Source organism: Alosa pseudoharengus, unplaced genomic scaffold (genome assembly GCF_046254945.1).
Source record: "Alosa pseudoharengus isolate Yale_2024_CS ecotype anadromous, Long Island Sound unplaced genomic scaffold, YU_APseudo_1.1 YU_APseudo_1.1_scf_8, whole genome shotgun sequence".
Lineage (NCBI taxonomy): Eukaryota > Metazoa > Chordata > Actinopteri > Clupeiformes > Clupeidae > Alosa > Alosa pseudoharengus.
The window spans coordinates 37,072,523-37,095,557 of NW_027468870.1; the positions used below are offsets into that span (position 1 = coordinate 37,072,523).

General features: G+C 46.7%; 1 protein-coding gene across 5 annotated transcripts in view; it reads left to right on the forward strand.

The window, feature by feature from the left end:
- Positions 1-23,035, forward strand: part of fam222ba (family with sequence similarity 222 member Ba) — a 46,755-nt gene that overhangs the window by 16,515 nt on the left and 7,205 nt on the right. For 3 of the 5 annotated variants that reach the window (XM_076273548.1, XM_076273550.1, XM_076273549.1), the window contains exon 2: positions 12,952-13,079. In XM_076273548.1, coding sequence (XP_076129663.1) covers positions 12,998-13,079 — 82 coding nt within the window. In that variant the 5' untranslated portion in view covers positions 12,952-12,997. Of the gene's footprint in view, positions 1-12,951; positions 13,080-16,783; positions 17,661-17,903; positions 17,922-23,035 lie in introns of those variants that run through there. The other 2 variants (XM_076273551.1, XM_076273552.1) reach the window with 2 other exon arrangements.

Below are 23,035 nucleotides of genomic sequence, written 5' to 3' on the forward strand. Positions count from 1 at the left end.
CTCTCTCTCTCTCTCTCTCTCTCTCTCTCTCTCTCTCTCTCTCTCTCTCTCTCTCTCTCTCTCTCTCTCTCTCTCTCTCTCTCTCTCTCTCTCTCTCTCTCTCTCTCTCTCTCTCTCTCTCTCTCTCTCTCTCTCTCTCTCTCTCTCTCTCTCTCTCTCTCTCTCTGACACTCACATAGGCTCTTTGCACTCTGTTGGCCTGTTCTGTAGGGCCATTCACAAACCTCCATGGCCCTGCACTACTCCACTTAATCCTCTCCACTGGGCCCTGGAGCTTCTCTGTGGAGCACACAGCCGCTCACACAAACCGGCTGACCCATGGCTCGGAAACGCCATCTCGCCAGATACCCGCTGCCCCGGCTGCCGCAGAAAAATCAGATTTACTGACATTTTCCACCGGTCTATTTGCTCCTCTGTGATCAGTCAGATATCAGACGTTGGCTACATAGTTGTAATTATTGAGTGATCTTTGAGTGAAAACATAGATTTCTGCTTCGGGGGTTATGACCTCATCTGACGCGCAGATCGTGCCTGTGGTCCATAACGTGACATTTTTAGCCAAAGTCACGTCAGCTGCACACATCCTTCTATATTCCTATATGCCTGCCTGACTTCTGTACCCAGTCAGGCGTTACTGGTGAAATTGTGGAAACTTTCTCACACCATATTAAACATGGCAGTGTAACACACACACACACATCCATCTAGAAGGCAGCATTTAATCATGGGCCGTACTGGATGTCCCACATGACTCAGTGCTTATGTTGCAGCACTCGTGCTGCTGCTGCTGGGGGATGGACTCCCCGTGCCAACTTCACTCGGCGGGTCCGAGAGCTGTCTGGTGGTCCTGCTGATGTAACAGCTGGGAAACTGTGAAACCGGAGCCCTTCGCTGGGAACACTACTACCGGCTGGCAGATTGATAACCAAGACGATACGTCCAGATGAGTCTCCGACTGTCGTTTTTTTCCCCCCTGGCTTTACTTGCAGCCTGTGAAATTGATGAGGTGATTTATTGAAGCTTGAGGCATGGTTGATGGCGAAGGTCAGGTTGCATACTTGAGGTTTTTTTTCTTTTTTTAGTGCCACGGTTTGAAAAACACAAGCTCAGGACCTGCCAGAACTGTAGAGTCTAGTCAGATATTGAAAGACTCATGCCTCGTTACTTCTGGAATTTTCTTCAGCACCACCTCCACCCCCCCAGTGCTCCTGTGTCAACAGTGTGGTATGCATTGTGTTTGTGGGAGTCATTGCTGCTGGGGAAAGTGAGTTGATGATCACAGAAATGTGCTGGTGGCGGCCGGGTGCATTAGTCCTGCGCTCAGTCAGTCACAAGGGCACTGGGAGCCTGCGGTGCTCAATATGAAATAAGTGCACTGCTTTTTGTGTGGCTCTCTGTGTGTCGTCAACAGTGCACATCTGTGCGTTTTTCATATAGGCTCCATAGTGCAGTGTACATTCTGTGCTTACTGTGCAAAGTGTTCCTGTGTAAAGAGTCAACCTCCATCACTCGCCCTGTGTGGTTCCTTCCATCCACTTCAGGAGCATGTCAGTATTGACCTACCCCCACCCATCTCCACCACCACCAAGGCCTTGGGTTTCAGCAGACGCTTCCTTCACTTCAGGCTCCCGTGTGTGTGTGTGTGTGTGTGTGCTGGCGGCTTGAAGGTTTGCCTTGTGAAAGTAAAAAAAAAAGCTCTGGCTGTCTTTGGTGTTGTGTTAGCACGAGGCCAGATGTTCCCATGGTCACACGCGCCCGTGAAATGTTTGCTGTCAGGAGGCTGAGCGGCGTCTGTGTTTACCCGCGTCTCGTCAGAGCAGAGGCCGACAGCGGAGGACCATTCTGGGTTCTGTTCCCTCTATCTCCCTCTCTCCTTCTTCTTTTCTCTCTCCCTCTCTCCATTTTTTTTTTGTAAGTTGGGTGCTTCAGCGAGAGATTAGTTGAGCTCTCTGGTTGCTCTCTCTTTCGTGCCCTCGGCCTTCAGAAGCAGAGCGGACTCGCCGAGGCGAGGCTGAGGTTGTGCGAGGCGTGCTGTTTGATGTGGCTCTTTGAGCCCAGTTGAAAGGCTGATGCTATACTGTGGGTCTGGCCCTCCATGTCTCACATCTCGAGCTGGACAACAGCAGAGAGGAGATGACCCATGCGTTTTCTATCCCTGCCTGAGTGTTATTTATGAGTTTACTTGATCAATTATTTGTTTGATGGTGTGCATTTCTGCATCTGAAAAGCCAAACCTGTAACTTTTGGCTGTGGTAGACTGTCTTGGAAATCAGTCACCAGACCACTTGCTGCATGCAGAAATAACTCTGAGTGCACCCGTGTGTTAAAACACGGCATTTTTAGTAACGGAGGTGCAGCATAAGGTCCAGTTCTCCTCCCTCAGGTCGTGTCCCGTTCACATGTGTAATCGGAGCAGGACGGGACGTTTCCCTCGCAGGCGCCCGCGGCCCAAACCCTCTCAGCTGCCCCGCTCAGTGACCCTCTCTTTAAATCAGACGCTCCTGACACCCAGGTGCTCGGATTCTCAGAAGCAGTTCACAGATGTGACGTGTCAGGCCAGGGCCAGGGCCCCTGAATAGAGCTGCGCTGTGCTCGCTTGCTGGAGGCTGGGGAAGGGTGGCGACTGGGGACGGCCTATTCAAGGAGGTATTCTCATAAAACTATCTGGCGGTGGGGGAATAGAGTTATCGAGCAGGTTCTTATTGGCCTCACCGCAAAACCTGAGTAGCAAGGCAACATTTTTGCCATTTGACCTGCATGTAAGCTGGTTATGGATACAAAAATGTGTTTGTGTGTGTTTTTGTGTGTAAAAGTCTTGTGTCCATGAATCTCCATTTCTCTGTGTGTGTGTGTGAGAGAGAAAGAAAGAAAGAGGGTCCATGAATCTGTCAGTTCTCTGAGTGTGTGGCTGTCTGTGTGGTGATTACTGTGTGTGTGTGTGTGTGTGTGTGTGTGTGTGTGTGTGTGTGTGTGTGTGTGTGTGTGTGTGTGTGTGTGTGTGCAGGTTGAGGTGGACTGTATTGGGACAGATGTCTGTTGTGCTGTCTGTGTGCCGGGTGCTCAGAGTGGCGAAACCGTAGACGCTGGAACACCTGGACAGAGACTCCCTGGCAGCGCCCCACGTGTCCCTCAGGCTCACATGTAACCCCCCCCCCCCCCCCCCACACACACACACACACACACACACCCACACCCCAGCGTTCCCCCGTCCCCGTGGTCCTCACCAGCAGACAGACAGACACACCCTTATTCCAGTCATTCTCTGCGGACCACACTTTTGTTTTTATTTTTGTTTTACTTTTTTTACTTTTTTTGGTTCTCCATCTTTGAAGCAGACTGTCCCACAGTCTCTGTGCTCCTTTGCACCTTTCTGCACCTCGATTTCTCTCCAAGTCTCTCTCTCTCTCTTTCCCTCCCTCCCTCTCTTTTCCTCTTCCTCATCGCCCCCCTTCAATCACTCAGCCCAATTTGTCACTGGGGTGTCCAATTTCTGATGAAGCGCTGGGTCGAGAGCGGCGAGGTTGGGGTGGGTGGGTGCTTGGGCTGGGTGACTGCACAAATGGATGCACCTGCTCATGAATTAAATCAAGCCACTCCATCTTCATTTTTAATTTATTTTCTCCTTCCTGTAATGATGGCACCGTGCGGTAGCCCCCAAGCATCTCTCTCTCTCTCTCTCTCTCTCTCTCTCTCTCTCTCTCTCTCTCTCTCTCTCTCGCTCTCGCTCTCGTTCTCCCTTTCTGATGAAGCCTCTGCCTCCCTCTCTTTGTGACGGCTGACGGGGGAGGAAGGCTGCGGACCGTTCCATTATCTTTTGCTTATGACGGCTCCAGCATCTGTCTCCCATTTGGAGGGCCGGTCGTCTCTCCCTGTATTGTTGTAATTCCTGCTCCTGCAGGTGGCAAGTTTCTTTCCTCGCTGATGGCGCATGTGAAATATCCGACCTTATGAAATGCGTCATGTCCTCCGACCCTGTCCTCCACCCCCAGTTAGCCCCCACACACCTCCTGGGCATAAAGTGACTCAAAACTCAAGGGCACTGATCAGTTTTTCCGCCTCAGAGCAGACTCCTTGTCAGTGTCCCCTCAGGCACTCTGCTGACCCCCCACCCCCCGGCATGTTAGCTTCTCCTCTGTGTTGTTCTAACTGTTGGGCTAATTCACTTCTCCCAAGGTTAGCCAACTGCCACATACAGGCAGGATTTATCACACTGTTTTTGCACAGGCATGAGGACGCCTGGGTCCTTTAGTACCTGTTTGGCAGCATTTCTGATAGTGTTCTGAGATTCGTGAAAGACAAATGAATAACACAGAAGCCCCTGGAGAAAAATGGCTGACAAAGAACTGAACATAGATGATGAACTACACACTGAACTATTCAGATGCATTCTGGGTAAAAACTCTTGAGTGAGTTGACCGTGTGTGAGGAGATCACCTAGTGATAGTAACTGTTTGGTACTGTTTAGTAACTGTTTGGGCTACTGCTTTTTTTGCTGCTGAGACATCTGCCAGAGATTACCATCCAATCTGTGTTTGAACAGTTGGCTGTGAGCTACCTCCACCAGTGCTACCAACAGGGTATGTGTCCTTTTGATGGACATTTATGTGGAGAATAGCCTGCTTAGTAAAATGGCTGTGAGCGCTAAATCAGATTTTAGAGCTAGGTGTATTTAGGGGGTGACTAAAAACCAAAAGCGGGATTTTCTCCTGAAACCTGCCATGATTGGTAGCAGCCGAGCAGCACCATGCTTTTGGGACTGTAAATGGGTGGCCTGCCTTTTCATCTTTTTCGATGGCGTTGGGGAGGAATACATTTGGGAATCTTTTCTCTTCCTCCATAATTTTGTTTTGGATGCCCTCAGGTCTCTGACACGCCTCGTGTCCAGGCAGTGTCGGTCATGTGGTGGTGGTGGGGGTGGGTTCAGCACGTGTGTAAAATAAATATCTGTCATCCAGCTGCCTGACACATTTCCTGTGCACTGCGCTCTCTCACTCTCTCGCTCATGGACTCTGCCGTAGCACTTTGTCCATACACACTCACGGCACATAAGGTAAACATGTCTGTCAAACGACTGGAACGACTGGAAATTGATACTCCTGTCAGTCCCAAGAGTGTGTGTGTGTGTGTGTGTGTGTATACACACACACACACACACACACACACACACACACACACAATCCTAAACAGATATAGAAATGCATAATGTGGCTACCATCACTACTTACACACATGCACACACACAGAGGCCAGCTTCAACCCCAGCTTGTAACGACAAACAGTCCAGTTCCCCGAGCGCCCACACCTCGTACAGAGCCAGCTGAGGGCGAGGAGGGGTCATTAGTAAAAATGTCAGCGTGCCTGGTGCTGCCCGGGGCAGCGCGGGCCTCATGCGCATGCCGCGCGCCCATTGGCCCAGACGTTGGCTCCGCGCCGGCCCGCCCTGTAATGATGTGGCCTGAGGGGGAGATCGGATCAGGCCAGGACACAAACTAACAATCCGCCTCCAACCCAATCTCCGCTCCACTCCTTTCCTCCTCTCCTCTCCTCTCCTCTCCTCTCCTCTCCTCTCCTCTCCTCTCCTCTCCTCTCCTCTCCTCTCCTCTCCTCTCCTCTCCTCTCCTCTCCTCCTCTCCTTTCCTCTCCTCTCCGTTCCGCTCTTTGTCTCTCCTCTCTCCTCTCCTGTAGGCTCTTCTCTCCTCTCCTCTCCTTGTCCATCCACTCCTCTCCTCTCCTCCTCTCCTGCTGTCTCTCTGCTGGGCTCTGGGAGGAGTGAGGGCCGGCCCCTCAGAGTGCCCAGTCTAGGGAGATTAGCATCGCCGCGGCTAAGGAGCAGGCCAAACCAGGCCAATGGAAGATAAGACATTTGGTTGTTATTTTTTCCCCTCAGCGCTGTCGTCAGGTCTGTCTCTTTTCCTCTGTCTCGGGCATCCTGCCCTTGGAAACTTTTAAAATGTGAATTGGACTTATGAACCGAGTGGTATACAAATAGCTCGCCTCTTATTTTGAGGTGAGGATGTGACGTTTTCGGCGACCCTTTGGTGTTATTTCACTTTGTCGTTCCCCTTCCACACAGTCACCCCTCCGTCTTTTTAATCAGAAATGTGTCACCGCTTCAGTCACTCCTCTCTAACGTGGCTTTTTGTATATTGTACAAGTCATTTCCCAGCTTCTCCACCCCCCCCTCTCTCTCTCTCATTCTCTCTCTCTCTCTCCCCCTCTCTCTCTCTCTCTCTCTCTCTCTCTCTCTCTCTCTCTCTCTCTCTCTCTCTCTCTCTCTCTCTCTCTCTCCACACCTCATTGTAGGCCGTCCTGCTCTCTGTGGTGCCACAATGCAATTTCTCTCCTCCTCGCTTGTATTTATGTCACCTTTTGTGTTTCGTGTTTGGATACTGTGTCTTACTGACATCTGTGTGTGCACGCACACATTCTCTCGCCCTGACAGTACGTACACACACACACACACACACACACACACACACACACAGAGTGGATTAAGCAGACACACACAAGCACAAGCTCTTTTCTTTGTTAAAAATAGTGTTCCAAAGAGACGAGGGGTCTCTCTCACTGGTTGAAAAATGTCACGACTAAACACTCCAGGATGTGCTTTAGTCATCAGGATCTCTTGTCAGTGTTGGAGCTCTGACATCTCCACGCCCGGAGGCCCCCCTCCTACCCACCACACTGTTTCAGCAAATCCCATGTACCCCCCCCCCACACACACACACACACACACACACACCCTTTCCCTGTTCGCTGAGATGGTATAATGAAGCCTGAATTGATGTGAATATTTATTTACAAGTAACATTTGCTTGAGCCAGGGTTTTCCCCTCCTCCTCCTCCTCCTCCTCCTCCTTTTGACTGAGGCAATGGCCTGGTTTTTGTCGCAGATACAGCTTTTATTTCTTGCTACTGCCTTTTTTCCCCTCTCCCTCTTTTTTTTACCCCCATCCTTCTTAAAAGAATTCAGAATCCCTGCCTCGCTTCGAAAAGTAATTTCATTCTATGGCTTTTGTGTTCCTTGGAGAATCTACACACTAGCCTACATTGAATTTCTCAAACAAGGTATTTTTTCCCCACCCCCCTGCTCTTGGTTCTATTAAGGCCTCATAACCTCAGGGTAAACATGCAATTAAATAACACGAGGCCTGCTGTACTCTCCCTTCCCCTCAGCTCTCCTCGCAAACAATGTACAACACGGAGGCTTAGCCATCTTAATTACTTCTGCTCTTAATTGGGAAAGGATAGGCTGCAGTTAATAGTCTACTTGGAAACAGTGGGCCTCTTACCACGCTTTTTTCTTTTGTTAACCCTTTTACAGCCAGCATTGTTTCGAAATAAGTCTTTATGTTTTTCTGTTCTGTTGGGACGCTGAAATTTGTGTGTGTGTGTGTGTGTGTGTGAGTGTGTGTGTGTGAGTGTGTGTGTCTGCCACTTCATACATGCCCTGCATTTTTCTGTATCTGTGGTGAGTGAAATTGCCCTAGAAAACTGGCCATATTAAGCCTGGCCCCATCAGTGCTTGATTATAGCTTGCAGTGGTTATTTCCTTAATGGCCGTCTCCTCCACACCCTCCCGTTGTCCTGTTCTCCACCCTCCACTTTGTGTCTGCGTCAGCCTCAGTCAGAGCACTGCTGGAGCCCTGCTCAAATGGGAGGTGTACGCAACAACCAGGGGCAGGGGGGGGGGGGGGGGCTCTACCCATCTAACTGGAGGGTCATTCCGTGTCAAATCACCCAGTGGCTGGCAGGTCACCCTCTCCCAAAAAATCTGAAAAAACTCACAGGTGTTTGTAGACCAAACCTATGCATAAATCTTAAATAGTATATCTGTATCACTAATGGTTCCAAAACTACAGCCCTTTGAAGTTTCAAGTAATTTTAAGCATCGTGGTGAACAATCCTTTTTGTTCAACTTCCAACATTATTGGCTCTTTTGGTATTTCACACACATTAGTGAAACTATGTGAATAGAAGTACATTTCCCTGTTGAATTTAACAATCCAATCAAATCAGGTGTATCTTGTGTAATTCCCCCTCTGCAAAGCTCTGAAAATGGCTATAAATTCATAATGTGAAAAAACATCACCACCTTTGAGGGCTTCTCATTCAAAAAGTATGTGACACAAATTCATCAGATTTTTTTCCCACTCATGTATGGATTATAAGGTCATGTCCATGCATTAACTTTGGTTGTTAACATTATCACATTGTCAGAGCATTTTTATTAAATTGGGCTTGATTTTCAAAAAACCCGTTTTCATCTTCTCATTTCACTACGTGGACAGTTAACAGGATTTTTTTAAATTTTACCATATATCATTCTGTATGTGAGGATCATCTGCCCAAAATGTGGGCTTGTTGCTCAGTTTCTTCATTGAGATAAGATTTTTTACAAATATTGTCTATAAATCCACAGAATTTGTACTTTATCTGCAGTACCACTTTGCACCACATGTGGTGCTCTTTTAATACAATGGAAGTCAATGGAAGAGTAAGAGAGTCACTTGTTTGCTGCACATATCCAATCTAAACACACAGTTTATGGTTCATATGGTTCAAGTAAAAAGGGGTTTCTAAAATTCAGTGCATTGTCAGATGCATTAAAAATCTATACTAACGATTTATCATCTTTTTACAAATGCCTCTTGGATCCACGAGTCCTCAAACCTTGTTATGAATACTTGTGATGAAAACACACATGGTCATCTTCATCAAGTGAAATACCTTGATGAACTGAATTTTAGAAACCCATTGTTTCTTGAATATGTTCCTTTATGACATTCATTTTCCAACTTCTTTCCCAGATCACATGGAGACAAAGCACTGATCTCCATCTTGATACTCTTTGTCTATGTATCACAGAGGACTGCATCCCATGCATATGACGATGGATATAGACTTTGCCTAACCAGTTGGCTAGTAATTATTAAAGTACTCACATAGGCACTGATAGGTTAAAGCTGGTGTAGAAAACTCATTACAAAGATGGTAATTAAATCCTCTTGCTGCATGTATGATGACCAGTCAGTCTTATGTGTGTATAATTTACTTGATCAGTTTATTTTCTTTAAATAAGATTTATGTATGAGTAGTATGTTGTTCATGTTGCAATAATTATTTGGACCAATTCAACTATGAACTGTGTGTTTAGATTGGATATGTGCAGCAAACAAGTGACTCTCTTACTCTTCCATTGACTTCCATTGTATTAAAAGAGCACCACATGTGGTGCAAAGTGGTACTGCAGATCCAGTACAAATTCTGTGGATTTATAGACAATATTTAAACAAAATCTTATCTCAATGAAGAAACTCAGCAACAAGCCCAAATTTTGGGCAGATGATCCTCACATACAGAATGATATATGGTAAAATTAAAAAAAATCCTGTTAACTGTCCACGTGGTGAAATGAGAAGATGAAAACAGGCTTTTTGAAAATCAAGCCCAATTTTAAAAAAATGCTCTGAAAATATGAAAATGATAACAACCAAAGTTAATGCATGGACAGAACCTTATAATTCATATATGTGTAGGAAAAAAATCTGATGAATTTGTGTCACATACTTTTTGAATGAGAAGCCCTCAAAGGTGATGATGTCTTTTCACATTATGAATTTATAGCCATTTTCAGAGCTTTGCAGAGGGGAAAGTATACAAGATACGTCTGATCCGATTGGATTTTTTAATTCAACAGGAAAATTTACTTCTAATCACATAGTTTCAATAATGTGTGTGAAATACCAAAAGAGCCAATAATGCTGGAAGTTGAACAAAAAGGATTGTTCACCACAATGCTTAAAATGACTTGAAGTTTCAAAGGGCTGTAGTTTTGCAACAATTAGTTATACAGATATACTATTTAAGATCTATGCATGGATTTGGTCTACAAACACCTGTGATTTTTTTCAGATTTTTTCGGAGAGGGTCACCTGCCAAATTGCGCTGAAATTGGGTGATTTCACACGGAATGACCCTGGATTCAGTCACATCTATACCGTGTCAAATCACTTTCCCCTAATCCAAGTGACTCCTGCCTGTGCACTCCACAGTGCATCTCTCTCTCTCTCTCTCTCTCTGTCTCTCTCTTTCTCTCTGTCTCTCTCTGTCTCTCTCTCTCTCTCTTTTTTTTTTAAGGAGTCACTGAGGACACAATCCATTTTGATGTAAGCCCACTGAGATTTGCATGGGATCACATTGATGGCCTGAAGGGAGAGGTGTTGAGTCACTGGATGCTTAATAGCGTTTGGCTGGTCTGGGCGGCTGGAGTGGCGGATCTGTCCGCATCACACACACACCGCCTGGCTTTCTTTTTCCACCCGTCACCATCAGCCACATGCTGCGAGTCCCCGCCGGCAGCCCCTGCTGTCAGACAGAAAAGGGCATTCGGCTGGTCCGCCTCTGCGGAATATGAGGTCCTCTCTTGACACAGCCCCCGTTGAGAGAATCAGAGAGCTGTTCTTCATATCTGTGCACCAGGCCACTGGAGATAATCTTCTTCTTTTTTTGTGTCCCTCTGAGCACCACACCCCATGGATGGTGACGCTCTCTCGTGTGTGCTTAGCATGCACCCAGACTGATTTGCCCTCTCGGCAGGTGTAAAGCTTCTGAATGGCATGCATATGGATTTGATTATTCTGCACCACCATCGGCACCGCCAGCACCGTCGCCTCCACCACCCCCAACCTTTCCTCCTCCCGGCAGAGCTGGAGGTGCCCTGGTGCATTGCCTGCAGGAGTGCTATAGGTAGAGAAAGCATTACCATAATCTGACCTTTACTGATTTGCGGCCAGCTTATCTAACATTCAGGGGCACAGGGGAGCCGTGTGTGTGTGTGTGTGTGTGTGGTGTGTGGTGTGTGTGTGTGTGTGTGTGTGTGTTCCCTGATCCGCATGCACACTGGTTATGTTTGTGTATGTCCTGTTGAAAAATCCCTTTTCAAAGAAAAAAACAGAAAGAAAAATTGGTAGACATCCTCCAATAAAGCTCCTGTTTGAAAATGCAGCCTGTGTTTTGACAGATACTCCAACACCAGCACAATTGTTTTTTTTTCCCTCACTGTTCTTGAAATGCTTCTTTATCCTTGTAGCAAAAATGTCAGCACTTTGATAGATTAAAAAAACCGAGCGAGCGGGGAGGGACTCAAGGCGCCATGTACCTAAAATCCTTGTCGAGGGGGAGAAAATAACGCGTCAGGCCAATTAAAGTTAATGCACAGTGACATGTTGAATCAGGGGCAGGGACTGTTGCCATATGGCGGGCCAAGCAGTAAATCAAGAGGTGAAAAATGGAGTAGCCTAGATGATTGGAGAGTAGGCGGTGGAGAGAGAGTGGGGGGAGAGGAGGAGGAGGGTTGGGGGTAGGTGAGTGATGCAGTGTCGGCAAGCCAGACAAGGTGTGTGTGTGTGTGTGTGTGTGTGTGTGTGTGTGTGTGTGTGTGTGTGTGTGTGTGTGTGTGTGTGTGTGTGTGTGTGTGTGTGTGTGTGTGTGTGTGTGTGTGTGTGTGTGTGTGTGTGTGTGTGGTGGGTTGATGTCCACCCCTCTGCCTCGTATGCCCTGTAGACCCCACCACTGCCTCTCAAACCCTCGCAGGTTTACTTGCTGCTTACAGGTAATCATGTAGCTGTCGGCTTCAGTAACGCTCCCCCCCCCCCCCCCCTCCCACCCCTCTCCTTTCTCGTTGGTAGGATTTAAATGAGCAGTCACCCTGACTTTTTTCTCTCCCCTTTTCTGGCTTTCAGTGAAGTTCCTGTCGTGTTCTCCCAGTCACATCCCCTGCATCACAAAAGCAAGGCCTTTTTAAGCCCCATCACCTTGCTGCTCAGATGGCTGTGTCAAAGTGCTTTACTTGGTGCTAATTGCCTCTCCACTCAGGCGCTCTGACTGTGCGTTACTTCAGTTTTTGGCAAAGTGCCACATATGCTTTCCGATGAAGGTGAGATGTCCAGACACAGCAACAACAACGACAAAAAAGAAACATAAATGTCCAGCTCTCCGTGTTTTGTTTGCGGCCTTGTTATGAGGTCCTTGTGTTGTCCAGTCCCACCTTTACTCTAATTGAAAGGCCAAGCGAAAGGCCTCGACTCAACACACTGCAGTAGCACCCGCCCCCAGAGGAAAAACTTGAGCGCTGGGGTCTAGTTGGCTGTAATGAAATGCCCGTAATCTCTCATTTCCTCTGTGTGGCTAGACAGTCCGTGTGGTCACTGGTCAGAGAGAGCAAGTTCATATTGCACCTCGCTTACAGCACCTTCAGAGTGGAGAGTGAGAGCTGTTTTATGACCTTTGTTCACACCCATCCATCCTTTCGCTTGTTTATATGAGCTACTGGCGGTTGTCCTGACAATAAGTCATTGTGAATATATACAGTATGTCTTTGTGCTGTAGGCTGGCCTTTGAAGGGGAGCCGGCCTCTCCGACGTTTCCGTTCAGCTTTTGAAGTTTTTTTTTTTTCTCCAAGTATTTTCAGGAGTCTGTGTGGAGTGTGAAGGGTTCATGCACCTCTGCTTCGCTGCGGGCGGAGCGTGTGTGTGTCTGTGTGTGTGTGTGTGTGTGTGTGTGTGTGTCTATGTGTACACGCCTGGCCGGGGCCGTTTGATGTTTAATTGAAGTTGTTATTCGGCATCAAATGTCACGCCGGCTGCCGCTCCAGGTGTGGATCTGATTCTAATTGAAAAGTAATGCTGCCCTGCGCACTCCGCTCTCTCATCCTCGGGCGCTGCGTTCACACTGAACCCAGCCAGCCAGCCAGCCAGCCAGCCAGCCGCCTCCTCCTCTCTCCTCTATCTCCTCTTAGCACGTGCTCGCCTGGGGTGATGTCTGATCCCTGACCTCGACTGGGTTTTCGGTTTTCGGTCTGGGTGTTGTGTCTGTGTTAAGTGTCCTGGTGCTAACCTCTAATATATTTTTTTTTCTCTCTCTCTCTCTCTCTCTCTCTCTCTCTCGCAGTGTGAGGAGGCGTGCGTATCCCATGTTGCACTAGTGTCGGTGTGCAATGCTGGCCTGTCTGCCAGGGCCAGGTGACCTCTCCCTCCAGCTTCTCTCCCACACGCAGATGAACACTGGACTTCAGAAATGTAAGTGTTGCCCCGGCGACTAAACTCCAAATCCATAAACAAGACAAAAAAAACCCCCTACAAAATCGCAAAACAAAATCCAAAACCTTTCATCCAGTTTTGCCCCAGCACTTAAGCCTTTACCCCTTCATTGAGTCGCCCCCTAGCTGGCATGGGTGCACCAGCGGGCCACAGTCACCTCATCTTAACCCCACAGATAGCTGCAGTGACCTCCAACTCACTTGACCAGCACCCACTCAAACACTTGGCATGCCGGACCGCTGTTGTCCGTGCTCCTGCTCCTGATGGATGCCTTCCGGCCCTAAATGACTCTCCCACCCACTTGAGGTTTCTATGGCTGCAGCCAGCGCTGCGTTGAATGACTCCTCGGCTCCGGACAGCCAGGGGAGGAAAAAAAAAAGCTTCCCCGGGAGACTGGAGTGGCCTCTCAACGCTTCGGCATTCTGCAGCCTCCGCTTGCACAAACCAGGCTTGTTTACTTCCTGCAGCTCATCCGGGCCCCTGAAATGTAATTGTGTGTGTGTGTCTGTGTCTGGGTGTGGGTGTGTGTGTGTGGCTAAGCTAAATAGCCCTTGACAGATCTCTACGTAAAGAAAAAAAAAACAACCCAGCTTGTCACTCACTGGCCTAAACGCAGTGCAGTCATGATCATCCTCCTCCTCCTCCGCCCGCGTTCGGCCCGCAGGACTCCAAAGGAAGCTGAGTGGAGGGAAAACAGGAGTCGCTTGTTCTTAAAACATCACCGTACGACTCACATTTGGCCCCATTAGTGGGGAAATGGGGAGAGAGTGGCTGTGCTAATAACTCACATGGGAGCGCTGCCTGTGTGCCGAGCTCAGGCGGGGGGGGGGGCCTTGCGCTCGCCTCCCGGGGTGGGGTGGGGTGGGGGAGGGGTTGGTGATAATGAGGAGCCAATCTCGTTAGGAGTAGAAGAAAGACAGACGAGGGGACGGTGAGCAGCCAACGCACTCTTCCCGTGCACGCTAACCTAACCGACCGAGCAGCAAACCTGCACACTGAAATCTCTTGCGTCTGTACGCTTATATGCAGGTACGCACACACACTCACTCACTCGGGCGCACACACACATACACATATTCACTTGCACATACACATAGCACACACACACACACACACACACACTCACTCACTCACTCACTCACATGCGCACACACACACACACACACACACACACATATTCACATGCACATGCACATGCGCACACTCAGTGTCAGTTACGCCTAGACACCTTTTAGTAAACAGGGGCTGTGCAGAAACGATCTACTGTGACACTCTCAATCTCCGCTCAAGGACTGTTAAGGTGACTCTGATTGAGACGTTTTTAGACGCACATCTCCCGGCTGTCAGTGCACGTGTGAGCCAACGAGATGCACCAGAGTTCATCCGCTTCCTCCTCCTAAACAGATACAATCAGTCCATTACGGTTCCTCCTGTTCGTCTTGATCCCAGAGGAACCGAGATTTCTCAAGGGTTTTCCTCATAGTGGAATTCAAGTCAGTTTGACCCACTTTTATTGTGTTTTTCATAAAACAGTCTCCCTCTGTGCATATCTCTCTCTCTCTCTCTCTCTCTCTCTCTCTCTCTCTCTCTCTCGTCGCCCTCCCCTCCTGCCTATGTGCCTCATCAGGACTGTAATTTCAGAATCACTGTAATCAGACCAACCCCAGGAGCAGCCATTATGGGAAAAGGCAGGCTCTTTCAGTGCCTTTGCGTTGCGTCAAAGACTGTAGGCTTCATCATGTGTCTCGACCCCCCCCCCCCCCCCCCCCTCGCTCCATCTCCGCCCAGAGAGTGCATCAGCGCAAAGCTCATATATGAGGCGTTTCAATCTGATGTGCCCACCCCTTTTTGTTCAGACATGTACATGGTGTGCGCTTGCTCGCTCGCTGGCTGGCTGGCTGGCTGGCTTTCTCCCGAGGGGAGCAGTCCGGCTCGTTTCTATTCATTTGTCTTTCCACATATCTGAGGCGCGGCTCCGCTCCGCAGACAGTCAGCCTTTCTCCTTTTCATCCTCTCTTAAAAGCTTTTTTTTTTTTTTTTTTCGGAGAGGGAGCAAAGCTGAACGTAAACAAAAGCCAAAGCCACTTAGCATCAGTTTCTGTGCGGCAATTTGCGAGGCTCTGAGGTTCTGAGTGAGGTTTCACCCGCTTTCCCATCATCCTTTCCATCCATTCAGTCTGTCTCTCTCTCTCTGTCTCTCTCTCTCTCTCTTTCTCTCTCTCTCTCTCTCTCTCTCTCTCTCTCTCTCTCTCTCTCTCTCTCTCTCTCTCTCTTTCTCTCTCTCTCTTTTTGTTTTCTGAGGCCCGTCCGGAAAGTCGCCTCAATGCCAGCAGTGCTCCCGTGACAGCTGGGGCAGCGATAGGCCTCTTGACGGGTTTGATTGGCTGCTCGGACGGTGCGGTTTTGTGCTCATCGTCAGCCAACATGGCTGCCACCTTGGCCCAGTCCCATAGGCCTGTCAGGCTGCTCTCATGGCCAGGAGTTAAATGAGGCTCTTCTCTCTCTCGTCCCTCACTCCTGGCCAGCCAGCCAGCGCACATACCCAGAGCTCTGATACTGGCCAGGCAACCACTTATCATTTCAGCATCACAGCAAGCAGGGTAGGAAAGAATATGTTTTACAGGGTGTTTTTGCCATCACTAACTGAATGTATCAGTACTGTGTAATAATACCTAACCCATACTGTTATTTGCTGAAACATTAGTACATCAGTAAATAAGCTTATTTAAACCATGTTATATGTAGAAATAGTAACTATACTGGTTTGCAATATACATATACAACATGGTGTGCAGTGCACTTTGATTACACTCACAGATTTTTCTTTTTTCATGAAATAAATAGATGAACATCAATCATTTACAGGCATTGTTTGTTATATTGTTACAACAAACAATGCAATGAAGTATACAATGCAGTAGCCAGTATATAAATACATTGTTGCATTTGTATACTGGCTAAGCATATGATGTAAAACCAAACGATGTATTAGGACTCATGAAATATTTATGGAATGTATCCATTGACAAATTATGCCATTTTAGTATTGCTGTCATTGTATGTTGGTTGTGCAGTCTTGAACATGAATTCTTCTAACATTCAGCTACCAACTTGTGCTATACTTCTGAGCCCCGTCAGTCCGCATGGTTTGTGTTTAGATGAGCCTCCACACGAGGTGGTAATTAGTGACCCTGATATGTGCCAGCTGAAGAGGCTCCGATCTCGCCTGGGTGTCCGGGGGAGGCGTCCTGGCTGCTGTTTGGAGGGAGGCTGCAGCTTCGCTTCAGTCCGAGTGGCGCACAGTAATTGCTCCTCATCTGGAGGCTTGCTGGAGTGCGGTGTGGCGCAGCGCGTGGCTCATCTGTCTCTAGGCTATCGATACATGGCGAGAGAGAAGCTTCAAATCTCCGGGGTGCGATTTGTCACTATGACTGAGAGCTAATCTAACGAGAGAGAGAGAGAGAGAGAGAGAGAGAGATTCTGTCCTCCTTTCCCCCCCACCACGTGTTGTCTCCTCTTCTCGCACTACTCATCCACCCACCCACCCCTCCACTTCTGTCCTTCCTCTGCTCTCTCTCTCTTTTTCTGTCTCTCTCTCTCTCTTTATCTCTCTCTCTCTCTCTCTCTCTCTCTCTCTCTCTCTCTCTCTATCTCTCCGGTTGAGTGTTAAGAGTGGAGACACAGCGGTAGCCAGAGGAAATTGTCTGAATTTGGAACTGAAAATTGTCCTCCAGCACACCTTTTGGGGGTTTTAGCAGGATGCCTTTTCCATCTCTTGTATGCCACCCCCCCACCCCCCAACACACACACACACACACACACACCTTCCTCTCTCCATGGTAATAGAGATCTGTGAGACTAATCATTTGAAAGTTTAGAGGTAATGCTCATCTTTCAGCCAATGTCATGTCATTCCCAATTGGCGAAAACAGTCCTGTGTCAGAGTAGGAAGCCAGAGTGGGCCACTGCTAGGCCTCTGTATCCTCTTACAGAACTCTAATGACTCTATCGCCACAGGACCAACACACAAGTGTCTGGGGAGTTTCTGTTTCTCTTCAACTGAGGTGTAACTCTTTCTCTCTCATTCCACTTCTCTTTGCCTCTTACATGTCCTGCATCTCATACCCAGCTAATACACATTCATCTCCCCTCATTAGGCATTGCCTAGACGTTACAGATAGCATTTTTATATTCAGCATTCTGTGTATATTGGCTCAGTGTTTTAAAAAAAAAAAAAAAAAACTGTAGCCTACTCGGTTAAATAAAAAAAAAAACTCCTTGTTCTGTTTCATAGATGGTTTGTACCCCAAACAGAAGTAAAACGGTGAAACGAAGCCCGTAGCCCTGGTAGTGCTAATTAGCCCGAGCTGACAGTGCAGTGTTGCGGCTGTGTTCTCCCCATTAGCAGGCTAATTAAAGCCGAGGCCGACCGGCCCCAGTTTGCCCACCTCTGCACATCTGCAAGGGAGCAAACAAGCCGCTCATTTCCTCCATCTCCCCATCTCTCCATCCCTCATCTGATGGCAGGACTGGCTGGTTGGCACGCGGAGTTCACAAGAGGTGCTGTGACGGCATGTGTCCTCTCTCAACCATCTGTTTAAAAAATTAACTATTCAGGCCTTTTTTTTTGTGTTCGAGCTAGAACAGGAAAAGGTTACAAAGGAAGAGAGGAAAAACAGCAGAAGTAGAGGGATAACCGGAGAAGGAGAGGGAGGAGAGGAAGAACAGGAGAAGGAGAGGGAGGAGAGGAAGAACAGGAGAAGGAGAGGGAGGAGAGGAGGGAGAGGAAGAACAGGAGAGGGAGGGAGTAAGTAATTAGAGGTGAGCCGCTCCTTTGCGTGCGTGTGTGTGTGTGTGCGTGCGCGACTGCGCGTGTGTGTGTGTGCACTTTCTGTGTGTGTGCACTTTTGCATGCATCATTAGAAAGACGCCATGGTTACCATTGCGCCCACTTCTCAGCACAATAGTGTCCCTTTGACTCGGGCCCCGTCACGGTGGCCCTGGTTCCCGCTCCTGGAGCGCGCGGAGCGGCTGGGCCGAGGCGGAGTGAGCCGGGTGGTATGCAAATGAATGTAAATGACCCTGGGGGTGCGGAGGAGCAGCGGGGGGTAAGGCCGGGGAAGTGCAGGTGGCTTGACATCAGACACCCTGCCCAGCCAGCGCCCACTCTGGGCTTATAAAAGCAGCTGGTGATTCAGCACAGAGACGGCAGTTTTCAGAGTCCTCAGCCTTTTGTTATTCTCACACTTTTTTCTGTTTCTCAGTCGCTCGCTTCCTTGTTCACTGTAGTAGGGGTGGAGTGGTGTAGTGTTGCAGATTTCAAGGGACTTCCTAGAGTGATGAAAATATAATGATTGTATAACAGGAAATTCTCTCAGCCAAGGAATTATTGACAGGGCTAATATTGTCAATTAAATTATATTTCATGTCGTATAAAGTATTTATTGGTTTCACATTTCACAAATTATTGTAGAATTGCACAAAATGTATAAAAAAAGTTCATTTTTGTTATAGTCTTCTTCACATTTGTTTTATGTTTTTATTTGTGAAATGTGTCTGTTACATTTATTACTTTGTCTGTTACATGAATTACTTTCCAACTACTTACAGCTGTCTGGCCCTCATTTAGACTGAAATTTGGTAACTGATCAGCTTTCTCCGTTTTACATGTGGTAGTCTACAACAGGGGGTCAGGATTTGATCGGTTAGCTTCAGCCACTTAGCATGGCATTTGGCCGCCGACATTTTTGAAAACATGGCGTTACATGGTTGCAACTTCCGGCACCAGTTTTTACATGCTGATTGGTAGATGACAGCTCATGCACGAGTTTAGTGTTGGGCACGAGCGTCCTCGCGCGTCCGTGTTGGTTTGCATTTCTGGAAGACGACAAATAAAACAACTAACTACTTGGATTAAGCTACTGATACTTGACTTAATGCCTACATGGTTTAGGCTGTATTACCGGACTTTGTGGTAAATAAAAGAAACATTTTAATGTTGTCATATTAGGCTATATTTGCCGTATATGCCAAGTAATTACCTTAAAGTAACTGACTATGACCATACACTTTGGCAGATGCATAGCAATGACCTATATCCAATTATTAGCCTACTCATTGCGTTGTGTATGAAGACTATTTTAAGCACAGGCTGTAGTTCTGTAGAACGCAACGTCTGGATCATATAACCTGTCTCCCCAAGTGATTTAAAACGAAATAAATGTCAATGACTTATTTCGTTTGCTTTCTTGCAACATTGACATGATTAGGCTATGCATTTGATTTACATGTTAAGGCTGTAACAACAGTTGCACACTATGCCTGCTCGAACCACAATACCCGAGGGATGTGCGCTTCTATCGGAAGTTTAACTTGCGTTGGCTTCATTTCGTCTGCCTGCAAATGTAGCCTAGGCTTAACAAGCTGCAAATTCACACTGGGTGCAGCAAAAATCCCAGCTATCCACACGTTTCTTACATACCATGTCTACTTAATTAATAGTCATTTTCGTTGGATAGCCTATTGCGTAATAGGCCTACAACCTGTCCAAATATAGTATTTAGGGATTATTATTTGTGAAGCCTAAAGTGACACAATATTGATTCGCATCGTTTATTATCACATATGAACATCACATTAAATAACCTAGGACTTCAGAGACAGGGCAAACTTTACCACCATTCGCAAAATGTTATCCCAACCAATTAAATGAATTTGCCCTTATAACGAGGTGAAGCGCGTTCCCGAACAACTTCTTTTCCTCTGAGGGAATGTCCAATCTTCATCAACGACATACCGTTGTACCTTACGTTGGCTCCGTCTGTAACGTGGAATCTAATAGGCTAATTCTAGCTGGTGCCGGAAACGGAGAGGGAGTTAAGTCATTTTCCGACGAATGACCGTCGCAGGAAGTTGCGTCATAACAAAGGGACGCCAGACCCTCTTGTAACAGCTACTCGGTGATGCTGCAGACTCGTAAAAGTAGTTAGAAAATAAGGCAGAAAAACGACAAGTTTCCTCATGCTGCTTCGTTATGTTGGAATATGCAAAAATGTACAAACAATCAAGAGGATGCTTTCTTGTATGTGATTTCTGCAACAGTGATACTGCAAACGTGTTGATAGCCTATTGTTGAGCCTATTTTTATGCTGTAGCCTAGTGTAAAGCATGTCACACTAGACTAGCCTACAGAAAACTAATTGATGTGATATAATGATAACTTGTATGCCTACAATGGTTTATTAAACATCGTAGTCATTTATTTAGTCAGTCATCATGTTCATGTTAATGAATAGGAAGGACATCTAAACGATACCAACATTTAAATAAACCAACATTTCGCGCAATATCTGCCGTGAGTCCCTATGCGTGAGTCACGAGCTCCTCCCAGCTGACTGGCAGATCACGTGGACAGTCAGTCGCGATCGATTATTTAATAAATACATGTGAATTACGAATAATATTAAAAAGATTCTACCTAATGTGGCTATTTTTTCCATGAACTGTAAAAGAAAACACGTTTTTCCCCACTGTATTCTCCATAAAGAGTAAAGTAAATTATGTACTTATTTCTGGAATTGACGTCACTTCCTGGACTCGTCTGAGGCTGGTCTAATGGGTCATTCGTCTCTATAAGACTTAACTCCTACCAGAGCCCGTCTACGGAGAGCCTTGCCACTCCGTATTAAGTCCCATTGTACCGAATTTTGGATGCAGTTCCACCAGAGTTTCACTGGGGGCGATCGCCATGAGTGCAGAATAAATGGAAGTCAATGGAGCTAGACGGCTAAATTTGTCTCTTTCACCTGATTGTCATTGACAAATCTCAGATTTGATTGTAGTTTGTATAAGTTCAACATGGGTTATAGGTCAAAAGTTGAATGAACGAGTACTTATGTCCTTTTGATTTCTTACAGGTTGGGTCGTTGTTGCACATAACACGCTAGCATTGTGCTAATGAATGACATCATTGACACATTTGAAAGGCTTTTTAGAACAATTAAGTGACTTCTGAAAATATAATACTCAACCTAGTGTATTTTCTTTGCCTCCCCTTTCGAATACAATACTCAAATTACTTGAAAAAAAATTATATCCCGAGAAAAGTGGATTTTGAGGGGTACAGCTCCATAGACCTCCATGCATTCTGCACTCGTGGACGAGCGCCCTCATGTGGAACCACAGAAGGAACTGCAACCAGTTCAGAAACCGGAAGTTTTTCTAGAGTGGCAGTTCTCCCCTTATTAGACATTCTCTGCTCCTACTGACGAACACCCATGAAACGCCATTTTCGTAAAGATGGCTGCGGTCAATTTCATGCTTTTTTGGCTGAAGTAGCTAGCCTAGCATGGGCCATTGAAATGAATGGGGGCGGGACTTAGTCACTCTCTCCAGTTATATATAATACCTCCATGGTCTACAACCCAGGTGTGGCGCCCCCAAGTTGTAACAGCTGGAATGACTTTTATAGAGGGTGCACCATAGACTTTTTCACACACAGAGTATACACACAAATGACGCAATCAGTTGACCAACATTGTCCTAAATTGTGTGTACATGCGTGTTGTCATGGCATGTAATGAAGCCTAACTGATAAATCATGCCCCTGTCCCTCTCTGTGGTCTTGCACCCTCTCATGAAATGCATCTGGACACTCCAAGCTTTCTCCTAGGCATGCATACTTTCACACAGGCTGCTGACCCATCATATTTGCAGTTTGTTTCCTGAGAGAGAGACGGAGAGAGAGAGACAAAAAAGAGAGGGAGAGATGCGGATCACATTCTCTCCTGGCCCAAAGGCCTAAAATGACTGTGTCACACTGTATTTTCATGCCCACATTAGATCCCTTAGATCCTAAAATGTAGACTTCTTTGGGACTGGAATAATGTTTTATTTATTTAAAATACTCTCATTGGTCTAAGTAATGTAACATTGTATACTCAGTGCTATGGAATCAGGTCAGTTTTCAAACAAATCAAGAACCTTGTCCACTGATGTGCTTCCAGGGTGCAGCTGTAGAAGGTCTAAGCCAGTGGTCCCCAAACTTTTTCTTCCGAGGGCCAGCTCACTATGCCTGGCTCTAAGAGAGGGCCAGAGACTTGGAGTATATTAGTAACCATAAATGGCTTAGTGCTGTGAACAACAGCAGTCTACCTTAGTTGAATATTCCATTACATTTAATCATAGGCTACTGCAATTTAATACCATTGTTAGCTGTGTTTATATTGCAATCATGCCATATCAGTGCAAAATGTAGCTCAAATTAAATAATACTAATACAAAAATAGAATTCCCAAAAGTATTAGCAGGGAGTCCCAAAAGTGTATTTTATTCAAAATGTGTGAACTCTGAACTATGTGTCTTTGCATACACAGCTCAAGTTGTGAACAAGCAGTATCCTACAAATATTTTGAAGTTCTCAAACTATGAGAGTTTTATGAAGTGCTGACAAAAACATCTGAAAAGACCACTTTCACTCACCTGATGAGAACTTTGTGAATTTGTATGAACATTTGAACGAGTGAATAAAAAAGATCATTATCCCAGAAAGTCCAAGAAATATGACTTGAATAGAAGTTAGTTAGTTATTAACAATTAATTGATAAACTTTTAGAATACTTTGAGCACTGATGCAGTCAGCATAGGCCTCATACATTGTTTGCAGGTAGGCCTACATTTCATTCCGTTTTCGATGGCAAACGTGAAACGGCGCCAAAACAACCACCAGTGGACAAAAAGAGAATTACATGTGTACTGTTAAGACTCACCGTAGAGAATGAATGGGGGAAATTACGGAGGTTATAGTTTCACAATGTCGTACTCCCATGCGGGCCAGATGCTATATACCACGGACATGTTTTGGGGGCCACCCAAAATGAGTTGGCGGGCCGTATCGAGCCCGCGGGCCGTAGTTTGAGGACCACTGGTCTAAGCTG